We start from the raw sequence: 24,185 nt of genomic DNA, 5'->3' as shown, positions 1-24,185 counted from the left end.
GAATAGTGGTTCCAACAATGTTGTATGGTTGCGAGGCATGGGCTATGGATAGAGTTGTGCGCAGGAGGATGGATGTGCTGGAAATGAGATGTTTGAGGACAATATGTGGTGTGAGGTGGTTTGATCGAGTAAGTAATGTAAGGGTAAGAGAGATGTGTGGAAATAAAAAGAGCGTGGTTGAGAGAGCAGAAGAGGGTGTTTTGAAATGGTTTGGGCACATGGAGAGAATGAGTGAGGAAAGATTGACCAAGAGGATATATGTGTTGGAGGTGAAGGGAACAAGGAGAAGTGGGAGACCAAATTGGAGGTGGAAAGATGGAGTGAAAAAGATTTTGAGTGATCGGGGCCTGAACATGCAGGAGGGTGAAAGGCGGGCAAGGAATAGAGTGAATTGGATCGATGTGGTATACCGGGGTCGACATGCAGTCAGTGGATTGAATCAAGGCATGTGAAGCGTCTGGGGTAAACCATGGAAAGCTGTGTGGGGCCTGGATGTGGAAAGGGGGCTGTGGTTTCAGGCATTATTACATGACAGCTAGAGACTGAGTGTGAGCGAATGGGGCCTTTGTTGTCTTTTCCTAGCGCTACCTCGCACACACGAGGGGGGAGGGGGATGTTATTCCATGTGTGGCAAGGTGGCGATGGGAATAGATAAAGGCAGACAGTATGAATTATGTACATGTGTATATATGTATATGTCTGTGTGTGTATATATATGTGTACATTGAGATGTATAGGTATGTATATTTGTGTGTGTGGACATGTATGTATTTACATGTGTATGGGGGTGGGTTGGGCCATTTCTTTCGTCTGGTTCCTTGTGCTACCTTGCAAACACAGGAGACAGCGACAAAGCAAAAAAAAAAAGAAAAAATCCACATCAAAATCTTAACATAGAATATGGTCTCCAAAAAGACAGTAATGAAAAAGACTGCAAGTATCATTTACTTTCATCCCTCTAGCTTCTACTGAAAGGTAAGCACAAAGATAGGGATGGAAAATAACTTTAGTGAATGTTTCTCATATCTTTTATGTTTAGAGTTCTATTGATAAGGCCTTTTATGTCTGTTCCTGGTGCTGCCTTGCTTGGGGGATGCTATTTAATGTGTGGTGGGATGGCAACAGGAATGGATGAAGGCAGCAAGTGTGGATATGTACATGTGTATATATGTATATGTCTGTGTATGTATATATATGTGTACGTTGAAATGTATACATATGTATATGTGCATATGTGGGCGTTCATGTATATACTGGCGTATGTGGGTGGGTTGGGCTATTCCTTGTCTGTTTCCTTGTGCTACCTCGCTAATGCAGGAGACAGTGGTTAAGTATAATGAATCGATAAGTATAGATATTAATTAGGCATTAACATCTACATCTAGCAACTCAATAAAGGCTCTGTTACCAAAGAACAAACCTATAGATGTTTGTGTAGTACCATGCAGGGATTGTCATATATACGGAGAGAAATAGGAAGAGACATTGATAAACGAATCTATGAATGTAAGAGAGATGTGAGGGTAGGAAATGATAAAAGTGCTGTTTTTGTACATGTAAGGAACTTTGACCATAGTATCAGTTTTAATTACTGTAACATTTTTTCATACGTATTCCCTCTAAGGCTCAGTCCTTTAATCTTAACTCTACCTCACTAACACGGGAAATAGTGAATATGTAAAAAAAAGAAAAAATGAGTATGTATATATATATTATTTTGTATGTTGTACTTAATCGCTGTTTCCCACGTCAGCGAGGTAGCTCCAGAAAACAGACAAAGAATGGCCCATCCACTCATATACACATACCTATACATAACTGCCCATACATGTACATATACATACATATACATATCAACATTTGCATACATATACATACACAGACATATACATATATACACAAGTACATAATCATACTTGCTTGCCTTCATCCATTCCTGTCACTGCCCTGCCTCACAGGAAATAGCATCAGTGCCCCCTGCTTCAGCGACGTTGCGCCAGGAAAACAAAAAAAAGAAAGAAAGGCCACACTCAGTCTCTAGCTGTCATGTGTAATGCACCAAAACCACAGCTCCCTGTCCACATCCAGGCCCCACAGACCTTTCCATGGTTTACCCCAGACGCTTCACATGCCCTGATTCAGTCCATTGACAGCATGTCAACCCCGTTATACCACACCATTCCAATTCACTCTATTCCTTGCACGCCTTTCACCCACCTGTATGTTCAGGCCCTGATCACTCAAAATCTTTTTCACTTCATTCTTCCACCTCCTATTTGGTCTCCCACTTCTTGTTCCCTCCATGTCTGACACATATATCCTCTTTGTCAATCTTTCCTCACTCATTCTCTCCATATGTCCAAGCCATTTTAACACAATCTCTTCTGCTGTCTCAGCCACGCACTTTTTATTTCCACTCATCTTTCTTGCCCTTTCATTACTTACTCGGTCAAGCCTCCTCACACCACATATTTTCAAACACTTAATTTCCAACACATCCACCCTCCTCTGTACAACCCTATCTATAACCCATGCCTCACAACCATTTAAGATTGTTGGAATTACTATTCCTTCAGACATATCCATTTTTGCTCTGAGATAATGTTCTCTCCTTCCCTGTGTGTCATAGAAGGCAGCTAAAGGGGGCCTGGAATAGGGGACTGGAAAGCCCTCTTCTTTTATTTCACTGTCTAAAAGAGGGTAGTTAGTGGTGGGATGAGAAGTAGAATTGCTAATTGAAAAGAAGAGAGGGTTTTGGGAGATACTTAGAGGGATAGGACTGCAAATGATTGGGGGATGTGTAAGAGAAGGCAGTAGTTAGTCAAGAGGAAAGTGCAGAGGTTGAAAAAGAGGGCAAATGAAAGTTAGGGTGAGCAAGTATTAGTAAACTTGAGGGAGTATAAGACGTCTTGGAAGGAGGTGAATAATGTCCGAAAGACAAAAGAAAAGATTGGAACACCGATGAATGGAGGAAAAGGGGAAGTGATAAGAGGTAGTAAATAAGTGAGGAGGAGATGGACCGAGTATTTTGATGGACTGTTAAATGTCTTTGATGATAGAGTGATAAGTGTATGATGTTCCAGACAGGGTAGTATGCAAATTGAGAGAGTCATGGAGAGTAGTTTGTTGAAGAGAGAAATGTGGCAAGGCTGCTAAAATGGATGATGTTGCTGTTGAATGTATTAGGAAAGGAGAGGATTGTGTTGTTTATTGGTTGGTAAGAATATTCGGTGTATGCATGGATCATGGTGAGGTGCCCGAGGCTTGGGGGAATGCATGTATAGTGCTATAGTATAAAGGCAAAGGGGTAAAGGTGAGTGTTCCAACTACAGATGTATATAAATTTGTTGAGTATACCAGATAATTTGAATGGGAGGGTATTGATTGAGAGGGTTGAAGGCATGTACAGAACATCAGAAACATCAGATTGAGGAGGAGCATCATGATTTCAAAAGTGGTAGAGGATGTGTGAATCAGGACATCCTGGTCAGCTGTCCCAGTCAGACTACACACACTGCTGCACCTCTCTCTTACACTGTCATTTCATCTAAGATCAATCTTCTTCATACCACATGTTGTCCTTTGGCATTACAACCCAGCGCATCCACCCTCATAATTATAGATATGATTTTGATAAGTGAATTGTTATGGATGTAGCATGTGTTTACACTATGATTTATTTTACAGGGAGAGTATGGCCTTGTTAGTGGGCCATATGATCTGCTGGTGAACAATGGTGCTCAGAATATCTGTATACACCTACACACCCTTGAAGCAGCAGCTTATTCGCTTCTCGTTCCCCTTCCTATTCTCAAGAACTATCTACGATTGGTAATGATCTTAGAGTATTTTCTTCTTAGTTTAGACTGAATGAATGGAGACTTTGATCTCACTTGAATCAGAGTAGTGTGTAGAGAGTAGAGAAGGAAGGTCTTGTATATGGGTGAAAATCTTTTGTAACACACTTAGCAAGGGTTGTGGGTGTGTGCAAATAAGTTCAGAGGCTTTGTGTACTTAATCCACCCAATTGAATTGTAAATTATGAGACCTGTATAACTAGACTGAAAGATCTAGGGATTGATTTACTTGGCAAGGGTTGCAAGGTTGAGAATATTTGTAAGTGATATTCAGAGGCCTTATGTATATTATCCACCCACATTACATTTGAAAATAATGAGACCTATTTGACTTATATGAAAGATGTAGTGATTATCATAAGGATTGATTCAGTGATAGATATTATCGAGGGAAGTATGTTACTTCTGAAGGTTTATGGGGAAGTGAAGAGAAAAATTGTAACTTATGAAGTGAAAAAGTTTTGTCCGAAAAGTTTCGAAGCATGGAGGATAAGTATTTTAATAAATTAATGTTTGAATACAGTTTCAGTATCATTGTGTTAAGGTTGCAGTTAAGTAAAAGATGTTGACTTGGTAAGTGTAGATTGATAAGGCAGCCCACCTTGTGTTTTAGTGTTTATATTTTTTCTGTTTTTTAGGACTGTTTATCTATCCTATATATTTCTTTGATATGTTGGGTATTCATATATAAGTTGGGTATACATATATATATTCAGTCAGTCCTGCTTACCACAGTTCAGTAGATTGTTCTTTGTGCAGAATCTGCTCTGTTTACCTTCCTGTTCAACCTTGCTCATTCAGACTTGCATATGTTCCTCTCACTGTCATAATGCCTCATACCTCACCCTTGGCCTTCCTTCTTCCCCTCCACTCACCAATCATATACACCTTCATCATCCTTTTAGGACCCATTATTCCCATATTTTCACCCCATCTTGAAACTTCATTCTGTTTAAGATGTCGCTGGAGATTGGCAAAGTGCCGAGGGAATAAAAAGGGCAAACTTCATTCCTTTCAGAGAGAGCGAGTTACATAGATACACAGCCCAAAGGTCCAAGTGAGATGGTCTGCCTTAACAGTACTAAAAACAAGTAGAAGAAAAGAGTATTGAAGCAGAGAGAGAGAGAGAGAGAGAGAGAGAGAGAGAGAGAGAGAGAGAGAGAGAGAGAGAGAGAGAGAGAGCAGGCACTGAACCAAAGAGCAATGTAAGGTTGATGAGATATGAAGAAGGCAAATGGATGACTTTCCACAAAGAACGTAGTACCCAAGTGAGATTTGGCATGGTTTTAGGGAGACAGTGAACAAAACCATGGGAGCTGATTAAGCTTTAGGGTGGGTCAGGGGGCTTAGGTCCTGTGTACATGGAGTGTTTGGAGAGGTCACTCACTGTCTGTGAGAGCAAAGGTGGGTACATTTAATGGTATAGTATCCCTGACAGATTTTTATAAATGTGAGGCATAGGCAGTAAGTGAAAAAATACAAGAGAGAGTAGATATGTTGAACGTGAAGTACATGAAAACTGTATGTGGTGTGAGAAGGGTTGATTGATTAAGAAATGATAGAGAGTAAGAGAGAAGTATTGCAGTAAGAAGAAGGTGGTTGAGAGAACGAAGGAGGGTGTGCTTAAATGGGTTAGATATATGAAGAGGATGAAATAATCAGTGGAAACCATGTAAAGGTTTTGGGGGATTTACTCTTGGTAGGGGGTGCCTCATTGGTGCAATATGTATGGCAGAAAAAGAAAGGATTTTGAGCAAATTTGGCCTTTCTTTGTTTGTTCTTGGTGCTACATTGCTGTGCAGGAAATGATAAATGAATATGAGAAAACCATGTTCTGAATTATACCTTCAACTGCTACATCACCCACTTTCATTCTCGTCCACATCTATCTGAAACTAGTTTCCTCTTGCGTACTCTTTTACACATGCCTATGACTACTCCTTCAGCAAAAGTGCCACCTACTCCTTTGCTCTTGCCATCACACTAATTTTAAACTTCACACCTTGGACATTCCCATGCCATTCTTTCCTCTTCCCTTGAGTTTACCTCACACAAAGCCAGAACATAAAAATTTCTCTCCCTGAACATACTACTTATCTCTCCTCTGTACTCGTTCTGGTGATATCTACGTACATTCAGATACCCCAGCCTGAGCCACTGAGGAGGATGAGCACTCCATACTTGCCTCCTTCTTTTTATTACCACTTTAAGCAATATTCATGTATGCTTCCCACCTAGATACTGTCAGCACTTTCGTTTATTTTTCAGATTGAGCAGTCACAGTGTGTGGTTGTTTATGGTCCTCAAGACAGTGGGAAACGTTCCCTGGTAAGAAGCCTCGCATACTTAAAGAATGGTGGTGGGGTTGGAGTTACCAGGATAGATATGGGAGGTGGAAGGGTATCCAGTTCAGAGTGTGTCCGAGGTGTTGTGGAAAGTGGGGGAGGTCTTGTTGTTATGGAGCATGTTTCAAGAGAAGCCTGGCCTGGAGTGTGGGCTATGGTTCAGGGAGTCAACAGTGGAACAGTCTTGGTTACCATGGATGCTTGGAGAAGGCCAGGTGGAGGGCAACTTGAAGGTGGAGTGCTTTGGGTACAACTGCGCCATGATAGAGAACCTATGGTTTCAACCTTGACCCGTTCTCTCATTAGACATATGTCTTCTTTGCACACCGGAGTCTTTCCATCACCAACATCGCAGACGCAGCAAGCTGTTGACTGGGTAGCAGGAGCATGGGGACGCCTGACTGCAACACTTATGGCTCTTGGATTCTCATCTGCAGTCCATGGCCCTCATCTTTTTACGCAAACACTTCTAGCAGCCAATAACCCCAGAGATATCTTGAGGTATGTGACCCAGATCAGTTGAGTGATGATATTGTATTAATTTCAAGGTAGTGTACTTTACTGACTGAAGTTTACGGTTATGCTTTAATCCACTGCCAGGAGATGGCATTATCTCTGTTGAAAAAATTAGGATTCAATGGATAATCAGTTTATCAGTGTATGTCATATAAATGCACCGACTGACTCTGTCATTGCAAGATTTTATACAGTTTAAGGACCAGTTATTAGATTTTTTGCCCATAATTGTTATCAGTGTCAGCTATATATGTATATGTTGCCAACTTTAGATATCATAGATTTTGGGCAAGATGATCAGTCTTCTCTTTGGTGTAGATTTTAACACTTATAAAGAATTTATTGTGCTTAATATTTTATGTAAACCGCTGATAACGTTGTGCATTCATACTTCATTTGCTAACTTGTATCTGTTTCATAGTACATAATTCTATGTATGGTTTATTTTTTCCATGATGAAATATAAGTTATCACGACAAATACAGTAAGGAGACTGAAATTGAAAAGTTCACTCATGCAGTTATCAAGTAAAAATGTTGGACCTATTGTTAAGGTTTTTGTTGTGCTGTTAATGCCTGGCACACTCATGTTGACAGGTTTGCAGTTACCATGATTTTAAGGTGAAAGATTGATATATCATTTACTTACATATCAACATTATTATTTTTTTTTTTATTATACTTTGTCGGTCTCCCGCATTAGCGAGGTAGCGCAAGGAAACAGACAAAAGAATGCCCCAACCCACCCACATGCACATGTATATACATACACGTCCACACACGCACATATACATACCTATACATTTCAACGTATACATATGTATACATACACAGACATATACATATATACGCATGTACATAATTCATACTTGCTGCCTTTATTCATTCTCGTCACCACCCCGCCACACATGAAATGGCAACCCCCTCCACCTGCATGCACATGAGGTAGCGCTAGGAAAAGACAACAAAAGCCACATTCGTTCACACTCAGTGTGGTTGAGAGAGCAGAAGAGGGTGTATTGAAATGGTTTGCTCACATGGAGAGAATTAGTGAGGAAAGATTGACAAAGAGGATATATGTGTCAGAGGTGGAGGGAACGAGGAAAAGTGGAGACCAAATTGGAGGTGGAAGGATGGAGTGAATAAGATTTTGAGCAATCAGGGCTTGAATATGCAGGAGGGTGAAAGGCATGCAAGGAATAGAGTGAATTGGAATGATGTAGTATACTGGGGTCAGCGTGCTGTCAGTGGATTGAACCAGGGCATGTGAAGTGTCTAGGGTAAACCATGGAAAGTTTTGTGGGGCCTGGATGTGGAAAGGGAGCTGTGGTTTCGCTATATTACACATGACAGCTAGAGACTGAGTGTGAACAAATGTGGCCTTTGTTGTCTTTTTCTGGCACTCCCTCATGCACTCACGGGGGGAGGGGGTGCCATATCGTGTGTTGGGGTTGCGACGGGAATGGACAAGGACAGCTAGTATGAATATGTACATGTGTATATATGTATATGTCTGTGTATGTATATGTATGTATATGTTGAAATGTATAGGTATGTATATGTGTGTGTTTGGGCGTGTATGCATATATGTGTATACATATACATACATGCACATGTACATATTCATACTTGCTTGCCTTCATCCATTCCTGTCACTACCCCGCCCCACAGGAAACAGCATCGTTGCTCCCCGCCTCGGCAAGGTAGTGCCAGGAAACCAGACAACAAAGCCACATTCGTTCACACTCAGTCTCTGGCTGGCGTGTAATGCACTGAAACCACAGCTTCCTATCTATGTCCAGGCCCCACAGGCCTTTCCATAGTTTACCCCAGACACTTCACATGCCCTGAACCAGGATTCTTGTATCCTACTCAATTTCTGTCATGATTATCTCATTTTTTTATTAAACATCTTTATTATATGATTCTGTAGTTTTTTACATTTTATCCAAAATTCTTTTGTTCATATATGTGTTTGTGTGGGCGTTTATGTATATACATTTGTATGTGGGTGGGTTGGGCCATTCTTTCGTCTGTTTCCTTGAGCTACCTCGCTAATGTGGGAGACAGCGACAAAGTATGATAATAATAAAGTTTTTTTTTTTTTTTTTTTTTTTTTTTTTTATACTTTGTCGCTGTCTCCCGCGTTTGCGAGGTAGCGCAAGGAAACAGACGAAAGAAATGGCCCAACCCCCCCCCCCCCATACACATGTACATACACACGTCCAGACACGCAAATATACATACCTACACAGCTTTCCATGGTTTACCCCAGACGCTTCACATGCCTTGCTTCAATCCACTGACAGCACGTCAACCCCTGTATACCACATGACTCCAATTCACTCTATTTCTTGCCCTCCTTTCACCCTCCTGCATGTTCAGGCCCCGATCACACAAAATCTTTTTCACTCCATCTTTCCACCTCCAATTTGGTCTCCCTCTTCTCCTCGTTCCCTCCACCTCCGACACATATATCCTCTTGGTCAATCTCTCCTCACTCATTCTCTCCATGTGCCCAAACCATTTCAAAACACCCTCTTCTGCTCTCTCGACCACGCTCTTTTTATTTCCACACATCTCTCTTACCCTTACGTTACTTACTCGATCAAACCACCTCACACCACACATTGTCCTCAAACATCTCATTTCCAGCACATCCATCCTCCTGCGCACATCTCTATCCATAGCCCACGCCTCGCAACCATACAGCATTGTTGGAACCACTATTCCCTCAAACATACCCATTTTTGCTTTCCGAGATAATGTTCTCGACTTCCACACATTTTTCAAGGCTCCCAAAATTTTCGCCCCCTCCCCCACCCTATGATCCACTTCCGCTTCCATGGTTCCATCCGCTGACAGATCCACTCCCAGATATCTAAAACACTTCACTTCCTCCAGTTTTTCTCCATTCAAACTCACCTCCCAATTGACTTGACCCTCACCCCTACTGTACCTAATAACCTTGCTCTTATTCACATTTACTCTCAACTTTCTTCTTCCACACACTTTACCAAACTCAGTCACCAGCTTCTGCAGTTTCTCACATGAATCAGCCACCAGCGCTGTATCATCAGCGAACAACAATTGACTCACTTCCCAAGCTCTCTCATCCCCAACAGACTTCATACTTGCCCCTCTTTCCAGGACTCTTGCATTTACCTCCTTTACAACCCCATCCATAAACAAATTAAACAACCATGGAGACATCACACACCCCTGCCGCAAACCTACATTCACTGAGAACCAATCACTTTCCTCTCTTCCTACACGTACACATGCCTTACATCCTCGATAAAAACTTTTCACTGCTTCTAACAACTTGCCTCCCACACCATATATTCTTAATACCTTCCACAGAGCATCTCTATCAACTCTATCATATGCCTTCTCCAGATCCATAAATGCTACATACAAATCCATTTGCTTTTCTAAGTATTTCTCACATACATTCTTCAAAGCAAACACCTGATCCACACATCCTCTACCACTTCTGAAACCGCACTGCTCTTCCCCAATCTGATGCTCTGTACATGCCTTCACCCTCTCAATCAATACCCTCCCATATAATTTACCAGGAATACTCAACAAACTTATACCTCTGTAATTTGAGCACTCACTCTTATCCCCTTTGCCTTTGTACAATGGCACTATGCACGCATTCCGCCAATCCTCAGGCACCTCACCATGAGTCATACATACATTAAATAACCTTACCAACCAGTCAACAATACAGTCACCCCCTTTCTTAATAAATTCCACTGCAATACCATCCAAACCTGCTGCCTTGCCGGCTTTCATCTTCCGCAAAGCTTTTACTACCTCTTCTCTGTTTATCAAATCATTTTCCCTAACCCTCTCACTTTGCACACCACCTCGACCAAAACACCCTATATCTGCCACTCTGTCATCAGACACATTCAACAAACCTTCAAAATACTCAAAGTACTTTTTTATATATTTTTTCCGATTCTATGTACAGATGGTCATAAATTGAGGATTAGGTGTACTCTACATTTTTTTTTAGCTCTTCAGTAGTTTATTATGTAATGCATGAGCTAATGATTATCTACATATTCAGAAATGATATTTGACAGAGCTTTATCTAGCTTGTTCCATTGTCCAAAAAAATTTGGACTTGACAAACAGGCATGTCTATCATTTTCTGTTTGTGTTGTACATTATTTTCATTGCTTTGATAACATTTTACTTTTATATGGTACATCATTTTCACAACATTTTTAGTATTTCCATGTTTTTCTTATTAACCTATGGTCCCTGACCCCCCTATATACATGGAAATGGATGTCTCTATATAACTCAGTTTGATACTGTACAAAGTGTTCGGTACTTATGCTATATTATGGCATTACTGTACCAGGTTAAAAAAGAGACATTTGCATAAGTATAGATGGAGTAGGAATGATGGTAGGTGGGCAACATTGGTTTACAAATTCATTGATAGACATGCAAAAGGGAGACTCTTGAATGGTAATGTGCTTAGAGGGGCAGCTGGTGGAAGTGAAGTTGAAGATTTGCTGAGGCTTCCAGAAAAGAGGAAATGATGTGGGTGAGAATGGGGTTTTGAAAATAAGGGAGCTTGCTACAGGGGCTTGTGTGAAGAGATACCAGGAGGGGATGAGTATTAAATGGCAAAAGGTGAAAATAAACAAACCTAGGGGAATGGGTGTGGAATGGAAGTTATTTAGGTAAGCAGTGCTGGCATGTATGAGAGAAGTATAAGGCATGTGGAACGTGGGCAGTGAGAAAGGTTAGTGAGTGAGGAAGATGTTAAGTTGTTAGTGAAAGAGGAAAGAGATGTGTATGGATTACACATATAGGGAAGGATGGAGTGCATGTGATAGGGAGATGTGCAAGAGAAAATGGCATGAGATCAGGAGGAAGGTCCAGGGGTGAAAAAATAGGTCGTATGAGGTTTGAGGTGAGCAGCTATTAGCAAACTTCAGGGTAAATATGAAACTATTTTGGAAGGATATTAATAGAGAAAAACACAAGAACAAGTAGGAATATCAGTGAAGGGGGCAAATGGGGAATTAGTGACAGGCAATGATGAGATGGAGTGAATACTTGAAGGACTGTCGATTGTGTTTGATGATAGGGTGGCACAGGTAGGGTTTTTAGGTCAGGGAGGTATGCAAAGGGAGAGAGTCATGGCTAGTGGATAGTGAAAAGAGGAGAGGTGGTGGAAGCATTGCATAAGCTGAGATGTGTCTGGGTGTACTGGGTGAAATTCTTGAAAAAGGGGGTGACGATGCTGTTGATCGGTTGATTAGGATATTCATTGTATATCAGATAAGGATTATGGTTAGGTGCCTGATGAGAGGCTGAATTCCTACATATTGCCATTTTATAAGGCAAGGGGGACAAAGGTGGGTGTTTGATTTACAGTGTTATACATTTGTAGAATGTACTTTGTAAGTTTTATGGAGTGTGGTGTTTGAGACAAAGGTGGCATGCACAGAGCATCAGATTGAGGAAAAACAATGTTGTTTCAGGAATAGTAGAGGATATGTGGATCAGGTGTTTACTTTGAAGAATGTGGATGAGAGATATTTAGAGAAAGAGAAAGATATTATGTGGTATTTATGGATCCAGAGAAAGCATATGTTAAGGTTGATAGAGATGCTTTATGGAAGGTGTTACAAATATGAGGTGTGTAAAGAAAGCTGTTAGAAGCAGTGAGGATTTTTTTGTCAAGAGTAAGGTGTGTGTGTGATTAGGTAAAGAGGAAGGTGTGTGGTTCCATGTGAAGGTGGGTGTAAGATGACACCAAGGGTGTTGTGTGAGGTAATTGCATGGGTTTTGGAGAGCGGGGCAATTATGCAATCCATTGGGGGTGGGGGGCCTGGAAGGTGAGTCATTTGTTTGCTGATGACAAGGCACAGGAGGCAGATTCAAGTGAGAAACTGCACAAGTTGGTTTCTGAGTTTGACAGAGTGTGTGTGAGAATAAATGTGAATAAAAGCAAAATTATTAGATTTAGAAGTGGAAAGAGATGGTAGTTGGGGTATGAATTTGCATGGAGAAAACTTAGAGGAAGTGAAGTGTTTTAGATACTTAGGATTGGACATCGCAGTGAATGGAACCCTGGAAGTGGTAAGTCATGGGATAGGTGAGGGGGAATAGGGTCTGGGCGCAGTGAGGAATGTTTGGAAAGGGAAGTCATTGTCAAGAAGTGTGAAAATGGGCAGATTTGAAAATGTATTGGTCCCGATGGTGTTATATATATGCATCAGATTGAGGTGGAACAGTATGGTTTCAGGAGTGGTGTAGGATTTGTGTATTAGGTGTTTGCTTTAAAGAATGCATGTGAGAAATACCTATGGAAACAGAAGGATTTATATGTGGCATTTATGGATCTGAAGAAAGCTTATAATAAGGTTGATACAAATGCCATGTGGAAGATCTTATGAGTATATTGTAAAAGCTATGGTTGTGTGCCTGCTCCTCTCCCCAAGACCTTTGCATTCACATCACCACTTCCCCATCCATAAACCAATTAAACAGGCACGGTGACATTACAAACCCCTGCTGCAGATCATCCCTCAACTGAAACACTGTGGCATTTTATACTTTTACCCTGTCCTTAATGACTAGGCTGACTTCAAGTAGTTGTACTGACCAGTATTTAGTTCATAACCCTTACCTTATTAGTGTCAATAAGACTAGCAGTATGTTGTCAAAGAAAAAATGAAGAGGCCATGGTTTTGTTATGCAAACAACTTTTTAGGCTTTTATATGGTCAACATGATATCGTCATTCAGGAATCTCAGATGATCAACAGGAGGCAAAGGATTTATTGGTCTTCTCGTGGGTAGATAGACATTGCCTCACTTTTCTAAGGATCTAGGAATGTTTATTTGATTCACTTCCACTCCAATCTCATTGAGAATGTAAGAATCATACTCAAAAGTAACTTTTGATTACACAATTGCTATACTCTTAACATTTTCAGTACTTAATCTGAGAGGATCTTCATGAATAGTTTATTTCTCAGGCCTCAATAATATATTGCATTGTTTATTCCATGGTATTTTCATTTTTTTTTCACTTATTATTAGGTAGCTTAGTAGCAAGAGTGCCTCCAGAAAATTAGATGTCCATTCCCTTTACAGAGTTGGGGACTCCTTTTAAGTTTAATTCCTTAAGAAGTGTTTTGCCTGTATATTCCTGAATCATGCGATGTAAATGGGAACTGAGTTAAAGTTAGTGATATTGGATTTATGATTTACCATTATTTAAACAAGAAAAAATATTTTACATTCATTTGCTTTTTAGATATGTCAGTGAATATGAGAAAGGTATTACTTTTGAGCACATATAGACCTTTAGGTTTTATTGCACTTTGCTGTTCTTGGAATTTTTTTTTCTAACTCATTCTTTAATGTTAAGAATACCAACAGTGTGGATGTTTCTTGATTAATGATATATTAAACAAAAGATTTATTTCCAGAGGAGTGCAACATCTATGGAATGATGTGATAAGCTCTGAAATTCGTACTGAAGTGGTCAACGTTTGGAGGAGGTCCAGTGTTGGTGGGGAAGTCGATGAAGCCCGGGTTACAAGCATGGCCTTATATGTGGTTATTCAACGCAGCCTTGCCCCAGGCCTACCCTTACCCACTCCAGAAGCACATGATTTTTTGGCAGCATTAGATGGTGGTCTAGGTAGATCTGCTTTTCGAGGTATAAAACCAACTATGCCATCCTCTCGACCCAAGGACTTGCCCCTAGAAGTATTAGGAGGTAATCCTTGGTCAGGTCCATCATATGAGAGACAAGACTCCTCCCAGCAGGTGTGTCCACCTGTGAGTATGTCATCACCCACTTCACCTGAGTGGGATGAAGCTAATCTTACGAAGATATTGGGTCTCTCACCAATGGGATATGCGTGACCTCGGCACCTCATCTTTCAACTTACCTCGTAGTATTTTAGTGACACTGCATGAATGAAGAACTTCAAAGTTCTTTTTTCTTTTACCAGACTTCTTCCATAAATCCACTTGAAACTCAATCTCCAAAATGAAAGTTTTCATCATAGACTATACCTTCATCTGCTGCAGTAGAAGAGCTGATGCCTTGAAGCCGTGTGGCAAAATCTTGACTTGACAGGTGGTAGCCCACTGCTTCCAAGAATATACATCCTTAGATCATCAGTTTTGGGGGAATCTACACGATAGTTTCATGTGGTTGAGTTGTATTTGGCATATTGCTCAACTCTGCCTACTGTATAGGTGCTATGTGTAATTTTTGCAGTTGAAAACCAGATAAGTGGATAGCCTCAAGCATAAAGAAATAATCTTCCTCGTTTGTGGAGGCAGGCGTTGAGTGTAATGTCAGTGTGAATGCCTTCCTTTATCACTTGCCTGTCAGTGGTCATCCTCATCTCTGTTCACTAGCATATTGGAGCAGCTTGATGTGATACTTGCATTTGTTCTTCCAGTGGTTTGAGCTATTTTTGTTTCCTAATGCAGAGCTTTTTTATACATACTGAGTGATGAGCAATCAGATACACGCACAGGTAGAGGAGGATCACAGTTCATAGCTTTAATATTACCAGTATAAACTATTTTGTCCCTAGTAATGTTCACTAGAGACAAAACTGGGGACAGACTTGGGCAGCTGTCCCAGTGATGCAAAATGAAGTCCCCAAGATACAACTAAGATATTTAGTGCCGGGTTCACACATTAATTAAGGAAGTAGAAAACCAGCATAAAGACTGTTTCCTAATGTACGTGTAAAATTATGCCATGCAGATATAGTAAATTAGTAACCTGGAACCAATTTCTTGGCTCATTACCTAGTTCATAGATAACACACCTCTCTTGTGGTTCTTTCAGTGCTAAAGGCTGTATCATTATTCTTTATATGCATTGAAGAAACTTACAGAACATAAGCCATGCACATATTAAGTAGGCTTAGTGAGGTGTATTTAAGCATTACAAGATTTTGGTTTGTGGTCTTGACCAAGTGAATTTAGTCATTCTGAAGGCAATATTTGAATCTCCTAGGTCCTCAGTAGAGGTATCCAAAGGAACTGTTGTTTTATGTCATTCTGTGGTAATGTGATCTTTTGATATGTAAGACGTAATGAGTGTTTGATACTTTCTCTAACCAAGGAAACTCCTCCACGTAAACAACTGATAGAAATACATCTAAAAATCTTTATTTTGTAGAATTTAGGGGTACTGATACACCACCAAAAGAGAAACATGTTTTGTAGGACTTTTGTCTAGACACCTGTTACATGATCCCACATACCATAAACACTTAGCATATTCATGTTCTCTATGTAGCAAGATCCAGGGACACTCAGTTTTTTAGAGGTCCAATTTCTGACCTGAATGCATGTATGCTTTTGATATTTTGTAAATGAAAAATTACACTGCAGTTGCATCTTGTGATAAGAGAGCACATGTACAAAAGTAAAGTATTGGCTTAATGAATTAGTCTCATGAAACAAATGGTGGATTGACTGAAGAAGAAGTGGCATAAATTGCTGTTAAATGAGTCATATGGTGTAGTCGAGGATTCTGGCCTTGCATGTAGTGGTAAATGTCAAAAATTGTTCAAATTTGAATCTTAGTTTTTTGTATTTCAAATTGGACTTTTTTGACCAAAGAACAGTGTATATTGTGCTCGATGTGTTCTCTTCTGTGTGGTTTGCCCCTTGAGCATGAGATACATTTCATGGAAATGTTGTAGTTGGGACCCAGACCAGCCTCATATTTGCGAATAACTATTGTATTATCAGTCATTATTTTATCAGGTTCCACCCTTAGCCATTCAGCATATGTCAGCAGGCTGACATCACTGGCCCACCTCACACCAACCACCCATAGTTCACCCATTTCTTGGTTTCCAGAGCTGACGTATGTATTGGCTTGTGCTGTGCAGTTGGCTGTTATGGATTAGTACTCCTTTCTTTCATTTTATTTATTTGTAGCATTTTTTGTTTTATTCTTGACAGGCTAACTGATACAATAGGTAGTTTTATATTTGACATGATACAGTAATACCAGAATTATTGAATTACTTGCAGGTGGTGTCATGTCACGTGTGTTTTCTCAACCTCACCCTCTCTGTTTTTCTTTTAGGGTTTATTCTATTTTCCCTTTTATATAGTTTTATCTTTTTTTTTGGGGGGGGGGGGGGAAATATGCTATTGCTGGAGGGGTTCAGCTTATTCATTGGTGCAACCAATAGTTTTCTAACCATTTTATTGCAACTTGCCACTGTCATTGTATTATATATTGCAGTGTATCATGCCACTCTTGTGAGCTTCAACTTCTTTTCCCTCATGAATTCCCAGCTGATATATGATTCCAAATCTTACCCATAGATGTTGTTGGGAAATGAACATTATAGCTGGAGAAAATATCACACATCATAAACACCCCTAAAACATCAAAAAGAGCATTACTGCAACATCATTTCAGAGGGCATGATGTACAGTCACTGTAGTAAGCAGCTTCACTGTAAAAGAAACTGTTTGTTCTGTACTCTTGTTTATAGATTCAATAATGATATGGTTATTTATCCCTTTTTAAATAATACCGTGTGTGTATGAATTATTTGTAAATGTCATTGATGATAATGACCTTTAAGAAATACTTGAAATACTTTAGAGAATATGTATATGATACGTATGGGATGTGTGAAATCATGCTAAGACCATAAAGACGGCAATGTGTTTATTCATTGCATACATAGCTGATATCCCTCTTGCAATTGGAAAAAAGATGTGTATTAACATTTTTGCTGATGATGCCACACACATAGTAGTTTCATACAACTCAGTCTCAGAATACACACTTCTAGTAAATGTATAGACTTCAGATTAAACAAATTTGGAAAAGATTTGAAATTAATAACAAGCATAAACAAATTCATTTAAAGTGGCACTAGGAAGAATAGAACCACAGAACATTCAATAGCTAAGTTAGTGTAACAGGATAGTGCATCAAATGTGCTGCAAAATCCTGAGTCACACATTAACATCAAAAGAACCATCCAGGGAAAAACAGCCCAGACATGTCTATAGTTTCTGGCTCATTCCAGAGAGCCAAAAATTACACTTTGTGAAAGTTATGAATATACCTTTTTTCATACATATCTGCCATTTCCTGCATCATTGAGGTAGTGTCAAGAACAGAGGACTGAGCCTTGGAGGGAAAATCCTCACTTGGCCCCCTTCTCCGTTTTTGCTTTTGGAAAAGTAAAAGCTGGAAGGGAGGATTTCTAGCTACTGCTCCCACCCCTTTTAGTCACCTTATGTGACATGCAGGGAATATGTGAAAAGTATTCTTTCTCCCTCAACCCTAGATAAAACTAAATGACTTACAAGAAATTATTTTACTAAGAAACAAAATACTACTTAAAAAGATATTACCAATGATATAAAAGTTAATGAAAAATGAAATTCCAAGTCTTTAAGGAGGCAAGATGTAAATAAACTACCATAGCATCAACACACAACGTGTCTTCTATACGCCAGTTTGATTAATTCACTTTCCCTAAATGGGTAGATCTATAACATGCATTATACAGTGAGCGAGTATACACTCACTCACTGTAGTAGTCTGTGTCAGGTGTAAAACCTTAAAAAAATTATTTTACCACAGTTCTGGTACTTGTCTAGTTACTCTGCTGTGAATGTTGTAGATGATATGCTTAAAGTCAAGTTTGCCCTTGTTCTTGATATCGCCAATTTGATTTGGTTGCAAAGTTTGGAGATTTGGGGACAGTAGGTGGTTGTGGTGCATGTTCAATAACAAGAGGCTTGTATTTATGAATGGGATTAGCGTTATGGATGGTATTATGACGAATTCTAGTTATTTCTTCAGTTTCTTCCTCCTACCTCTTCTCTTGATCTCTTTTAGCAGCCAGTATTTCATCTTCCTTTCTCTTGTGATGCAATTCATATTCCATTTGTTCACTGGCTCTAACTTCTGTTTTGAGTGTAAATCCAGATATGTCAGTAAGTGTTTTTTTTATTTTTGAGGGACAAATGGCGCATATGTAAAACAGCATCAGAACAGGCAAGGAATTTCCACTACTTTTTTTCTAGACAGGCTTGTTCCTCCAACTTTCTTTGTGTGTGTTCTTGCTTAGAATTCCCACACTCCTCAACCATAAGGCTGACAGTAACAACTTTTTTAGGTGTTGGTGGCTTTTTGTGAGGAATCCCACGTCCTTTACTTTCAAAGGAAGGCATTAGATGGGCATGGAACTTGGCAAAACCTTCTGAATCATTTCCTGCTTGTGCTGGTTTGGTTTTGTCACACAAGTCTGAACTGAATGGCTGCACCTTGGTATTGGTCTTGTCCCATTTACTTGAAATACCACCATGTGGAATTGATGCTACAGATGAAGCAGATCCACCCAATCTTGCAAGTCACATGAAATTTGAAACTAAGTGGCCTCCGATCTTTTTTGGAATCTGTGATATTGAATGGTTCCAGGAACTGTTATATCTATCCTTACCACTTCTCTTGTACACACTCATCCCATATCTTGACAATTATTCTTTGATATATTGGGGTACAGGGCCACCCCAAGAGATTGGAAGTAAGGTAATTCCTCCCCTTTTCCTTGGTAAGGTGGTTTGATCCATTGCTTCATGACAAGGATGCTGGCTGTATGGATAGTCCCATGCCTTGACCATTATACTGTGATATGTTGGGGGAACAGTTTCACCCTGAGGGATTGAAATTAAGTAATCCCTTGCAGGGGCAAAAGTTCTTCCTTGAAAAGGGGAGAATGGTTTATAGAAAAGTTTTTTCCAGGGCCATATTTGGTTGTGATTTCTAAACCTTTTCCTGTTTCTCTTGATTTACAGATTGAGATTGATAGGAAGCAAGTTCATTTACATTTTATTTATAATCACCCCAGGACCAGTTCTCTAAAACAATCCTGGTGTTACCCTAAACCTTTCACGAGGCTCCTGCAGCCCAGGGCTGTGCTGCTTACAACAGCAAGGAAATTTTGGAGTAACAAGGGTTTTGACAAGAGTCTACTTCCAAAGATACAGACTCACCAAAGGTGACTTTTCACTCTTGGTGTACCCTCGAGCAGGAGGAGTCCAGTAATACCTAGGAACCAAGTAGGTTAAGCCCACCTAGTTCTATTCGTCACTACTGACCTTTTTGTTTTTGATTCTGTGGGTGGCTCTTGTCTTGAGCCCCAACCCCATTAGGAAGCCCCTTTGTACACATTCCTGAAGCTCCTAGCATGCCATAAGGTTTTAGCTGAGGCAAGATATCCCTTTTCCATTAGTCAGAGTTCAGGGATTCAAGAATTATATATTTTCATTTATTTATTATACTTTGTCGCTGTCTCCTGCGTTAGCGAGGTAGCGCAAGGAAACAGACGAAAGAATGGCCCAACCCACCCACATACACATGTATATACATACACATCCACACACGCACATATACATACCTATACACCTCAATGTATACATATATATACACACACAGACATATACATATATACACAGGTACACAATTCATACTGTCTGCCCTTATTCATTCCCGTCGCCACACCGCCACACTTGAAATAACAACCCCCTCCCCCCGCATGTTCGCGAGGTAGTGCTAGGTAAAGACAACAAAGGCCACATTCGTTCACACTCATTCTCTAGCTGTCATGTATAATGCAGAATGATAAATATGTATATGTATAAAAAATGAAAATTATGTGTAGAAAGCCACTCATAACTGAAAAGTTGATAACTCTAGCAACAAGCTGAAGACGCTTGATTTGGAATTGAAAATGAAGGTAATCACCCAAAATGAAGGAGGAAAAAAGTTCATGTGATTGCATATGATGTACAGTTTTCCCATTTGATGGTCTCAACAATTGTAAAGGACAAAGATAAAATATATGAAGCAGTGAAAGGTTTGGCAAGTATGAAATCTGCGATGATAACAAAGCAACGACAAGGGCCCATCCATGAAATGGTAAAGTTTTTGATGCTGTGGATGGAAGATCAAATTCAAAAACATGTAGCTTTTAGCTATTGATAATTCAGGCGAAAGCTAGAAGTCTTTCAGAGACTTTGAAGGAGCAAGCGGGAGATCCACAGCAAGTCATGGTTCAGTAGATTCATAAGAAGATATGTCTTGCACAATGTGTGAGTCACAGATGAAGTAGCAAGTGCTGACGAAAGAGCTGCCGAAAAGTTCATTGAAAGTTTTGATGAATCAGTCCATGAACTATAGAGTCTCCAGTAAAAGGTAGAGAGAGACAATCATGATAGAAATTGACTAGGTTAAAAGAATGCTGTATGGGTATAGAATTTTACAATACGAATTTTACATGCAATGCTGACATACATCAAACTTACGTCCATTTCAAGATCCGACCTGTCACACATTTAGTTATCTCCAGCCCTAGGAGTGAATTACATCCTTATGTGATGCAGTGGTAGTTTTCAGAAAGCTGATTACATCCTCTGGTTAGAACCTAATGTCTAAAGTGTTTTGATGCTGTGTATACATCTTTGTATAGAGAATACATAGCAATGTAGTAGTAATTGCTCAGTATCTTCTTCATGGTGGTTACGTCGTGTTGCTCACCAGTGAAAATGTCAGTATATTTATATCTGATGCCTGTTCCCAACTGGAATTCCCTCAAGAGGGTGTTCATGGCAATGGAGTCTCCATAACTAGTGAATGCCTTTGCCACTTCTTATCCTTTGGTGCCTCACCCTTAACAGGCCACTGGCAGAGAGCAACTCTAGTGCGGTGTTTGCAGAGACTCTTACCTAATGTTCCCATTGGCTACTTCTACCTACTGCTCCTGCCTACTGTTCCTGCCTTCTCCTTCTACCTAACGTTCATACCTAAATGTTCCTACCTGCTACCTCTCTCCACTGCTCCCACCATTTTGCCAAAAGGCAGGGCTAGCACGTACTGCTCACTGCAGGAAAATCTAGAATTATGAAGAACAAGCCGTGTGAGGTAAGTGTTGTTAAGTGTTATTTATGTTAGAGATTGTGTTCTTGTGGACAGAATGACAGTAGTCCACATGTGGGTGAGGCAGAAAGAAAAGATGGTTACCTGAGTCAAACAAACAGAAATAAATGTATATAAGAGTTTTCATAACATACCAATGTTTGTTCTTATATTCATTATTACTCAGCTCAGTGTGACAGAGTTAGGCTATCATCACTCCAGTCAATGTTCCTTAGGGCATTACATACGTGCAGTCCGGAATTTATTGATGATGAGTTTGAGAAGGTATATTCTATTGGATCCAGGTTGAATTATTCTAGATCTTACATTGATAATTCTCTTAAGTTGGCAAAGAAATCATTTTATAGAATTAAACCCAAACCTATCCTTGATACCAAGAATCTTGTAGTTTGCCCTTTTAGTGATAATTTTACATTACTTCCCAGGTTGCTTAAATCAAATCCTTTAATGGAAATGTAGCCTTCAGCAATAACAATACTGTAAAGATTATATTAATCCAAAACTCACCAGTAAATTCTGAATGCTGTGTTTACAGAATACTTTGTAAAAATTGTAATATGTTTTATGTTGGGCAGACTGGTAGGGATCTTTATGTTAGACTTAAGCAACGTGAATATAGTAAAAGAACAGGACAAGAATCACATGCTTTGTTTAATCATATTAGATATTATGACCACTGTATTAAGTAGAGTAATACTAATTCATTTATTAAGTCTAAGTCCTTTACCACAAGAAATGTAATTGAATCTTCTATAATTAAATACACAAAGAATTGTAACATTTATATTAGTGAAGGTCTATACAGACTTGATAGCTTTGTCATAGGCAAAATTTGTAAATAGTACTCTTTCCTTTCCACATCATAGAAATTTTATGACATGCATGATGCCAGACCTGATCACCACCAACCTGAATACCACCATCCAGTAATGTTTGTTTACCAATGGCGTCTTACCTCCATCTCTGTCTTGATATTAACTGACTATTTTATGTCTTCTATCTCATTCTTGTATCTACCCTGATGATGAGATCATTACACAAAAGTGCACTTGGGAACTTATCATATTCCATTAACCTCATGGTTTCATTCATATTATAATATAATGGTTGCAAGGCGTGGACTATTGATAGAGTTGTAGGGAGGGGGTGGATGTGTTAGAAATGAAATATTTGAGGTCAAATATTTGAGTGGTTGGTGTGAGGTAAGTTGGCAACATGAAACTAGTGGTGGTTGCTGATCAACTTAGGGCAGACCCAGATGAGACAAGTTTTGTCTTTGGATACTGCTGAAATATTCGCAAAGTGAACATAAGCTGCTACCTCCTCATTTGATATGAGGCTGGACAGAATCCTAGCCTGTATATTTCCAAGAAATGTATCTTGTGCTTGCGGTACATTGTCTCAGAGAGAAAAAGATTTTCAACTTTCAAAACCTACGTTTTGCATAGATAATGTTTCAGGTTGAGCTGGAGTGGGTCCATCTTATGAATTTAATAAAAGAAACAAATTAGTTGATGTTATGCAACTACCTGATATATTCAATGATTATTACATTATTTGTGGCATTAAACACGTGTGTTATGGAAATATATTCTAGAATGGTTATCATATCCTTTGATCGTTGATATCAAAAGCACCTGGCATGTGGATGCATCTTAAGCATTCAAATTTCATGGGGTATTTGATCAGAGGAAGAACTAGCCATCTTAGCAAGATTTTTCCAGAGATTAAAACATTCTTTAGTATTTTCATACCTCTTAGTGCTAGTACTTTTCATACCTCCAGTACTATAAGCTAGAAAATATTGATAACACATTGCACATTTCAATTCATTCACAATGATATTTCTCTCAATCAAGAAAGATCTCTTAGATTTCTTTTCTCTGGATTGGACTGTGTGAGCTAGAATCCAGTTTCTATAATTGCTAGACAGAATTCATTTGGATATTACTTACAAGCGAAAATTTAAGAAATTAGTCATAACTATCCCCAGGCAAGAGTGTCATAGTCTTTATTTTCAAGCCAACACTTTAAACCCAGTTGCTAATGCAACTTACTGTCCTCAGCTGTTTCGACAGTTAATGCATCAATGCCATACGTTTACAGAAATTTTGAATCATTTGATATGTATATAGTTTCACTTTACTGCAAATCTGTTTTGAATGTTTTGTATAGATTGTGATATATTAAAGTTGGAAATAGTGCAATTAGATTTTATGTTTAACATGGAAAGTATGATAAGCCTTTAATGTAAGCCTTAGTGGCAAGGCACCCAAGATGAAGAGCAGGGGTAAAATGAATTATTTTGCACATTTGCTATGCGAGAGTCATTTGCTGCCACGGTCCACTCTTCATAGCATTTTGTCATATAAGCATCATTTTTGGTGTGTCATGGGCAAGAGTAACAGTGATATGATACATAGTGTGTAGTAGATACTGAAATTTCATGCTTTCCATCATCA

At 39.4% G+C, this 24,185-nt stretch overlaps 1 protein-coding gene across 3 annotated transcripts in view; it reads left to right on the top strand.

Annotated features, from left to right (window-relative positions):
* LOC139762385 (uncharacterized) overlaps positions 1-23,930 on the top strand; it is a 152,870-nt gene extending 128,940 nt beyond the window's left edge. For 2 of the 3 annotated variants that reach the window (XM_071687212.1, XM_071687211.1), the window contains 3 exons: positions 3,688-3,831; positions 6,126-6,703; positions 14,195-23,930. In XM_071687212.1, the coding sequence (XP_071543313.1) occupies positions 3,688-3,831; positions 6,126-6,703; positions 14,195-14,636 (1,164 nt within the window). In that variant the 3' untranslated portion in view covers positions 14,637-23,930. Of the gene's footprint in view, positions 1-3,687; positions 3,832-6,125; positions 6,704-14,194 lie in introns of those variants that run through there. The other variant, XR_011715705.1, reaches the window with a different exon arrangement.
* The last annotated feature ends 255 nt before the right edge of the window (positions 23,931-24,185 follow it).

This window comes from Panulirus ornatus, chromosome 43 (genome assembly GCF_036320965.1).
Source record: "Panulirus ornatus isolate Po-2019 chromosome 43, ASM3632096v1, whole genome shotgun sequence".
NCBI lineage: Eukaryota > Metazoa > Arthropoda > Malacostraca > Decapoda > Palinuridae > Panulirus > Panulirus ornatus.
Note: the sequence above shows the minus strand (reverse complement) of the source record. Positions and strands in the feature narration are given on the sequence as shown.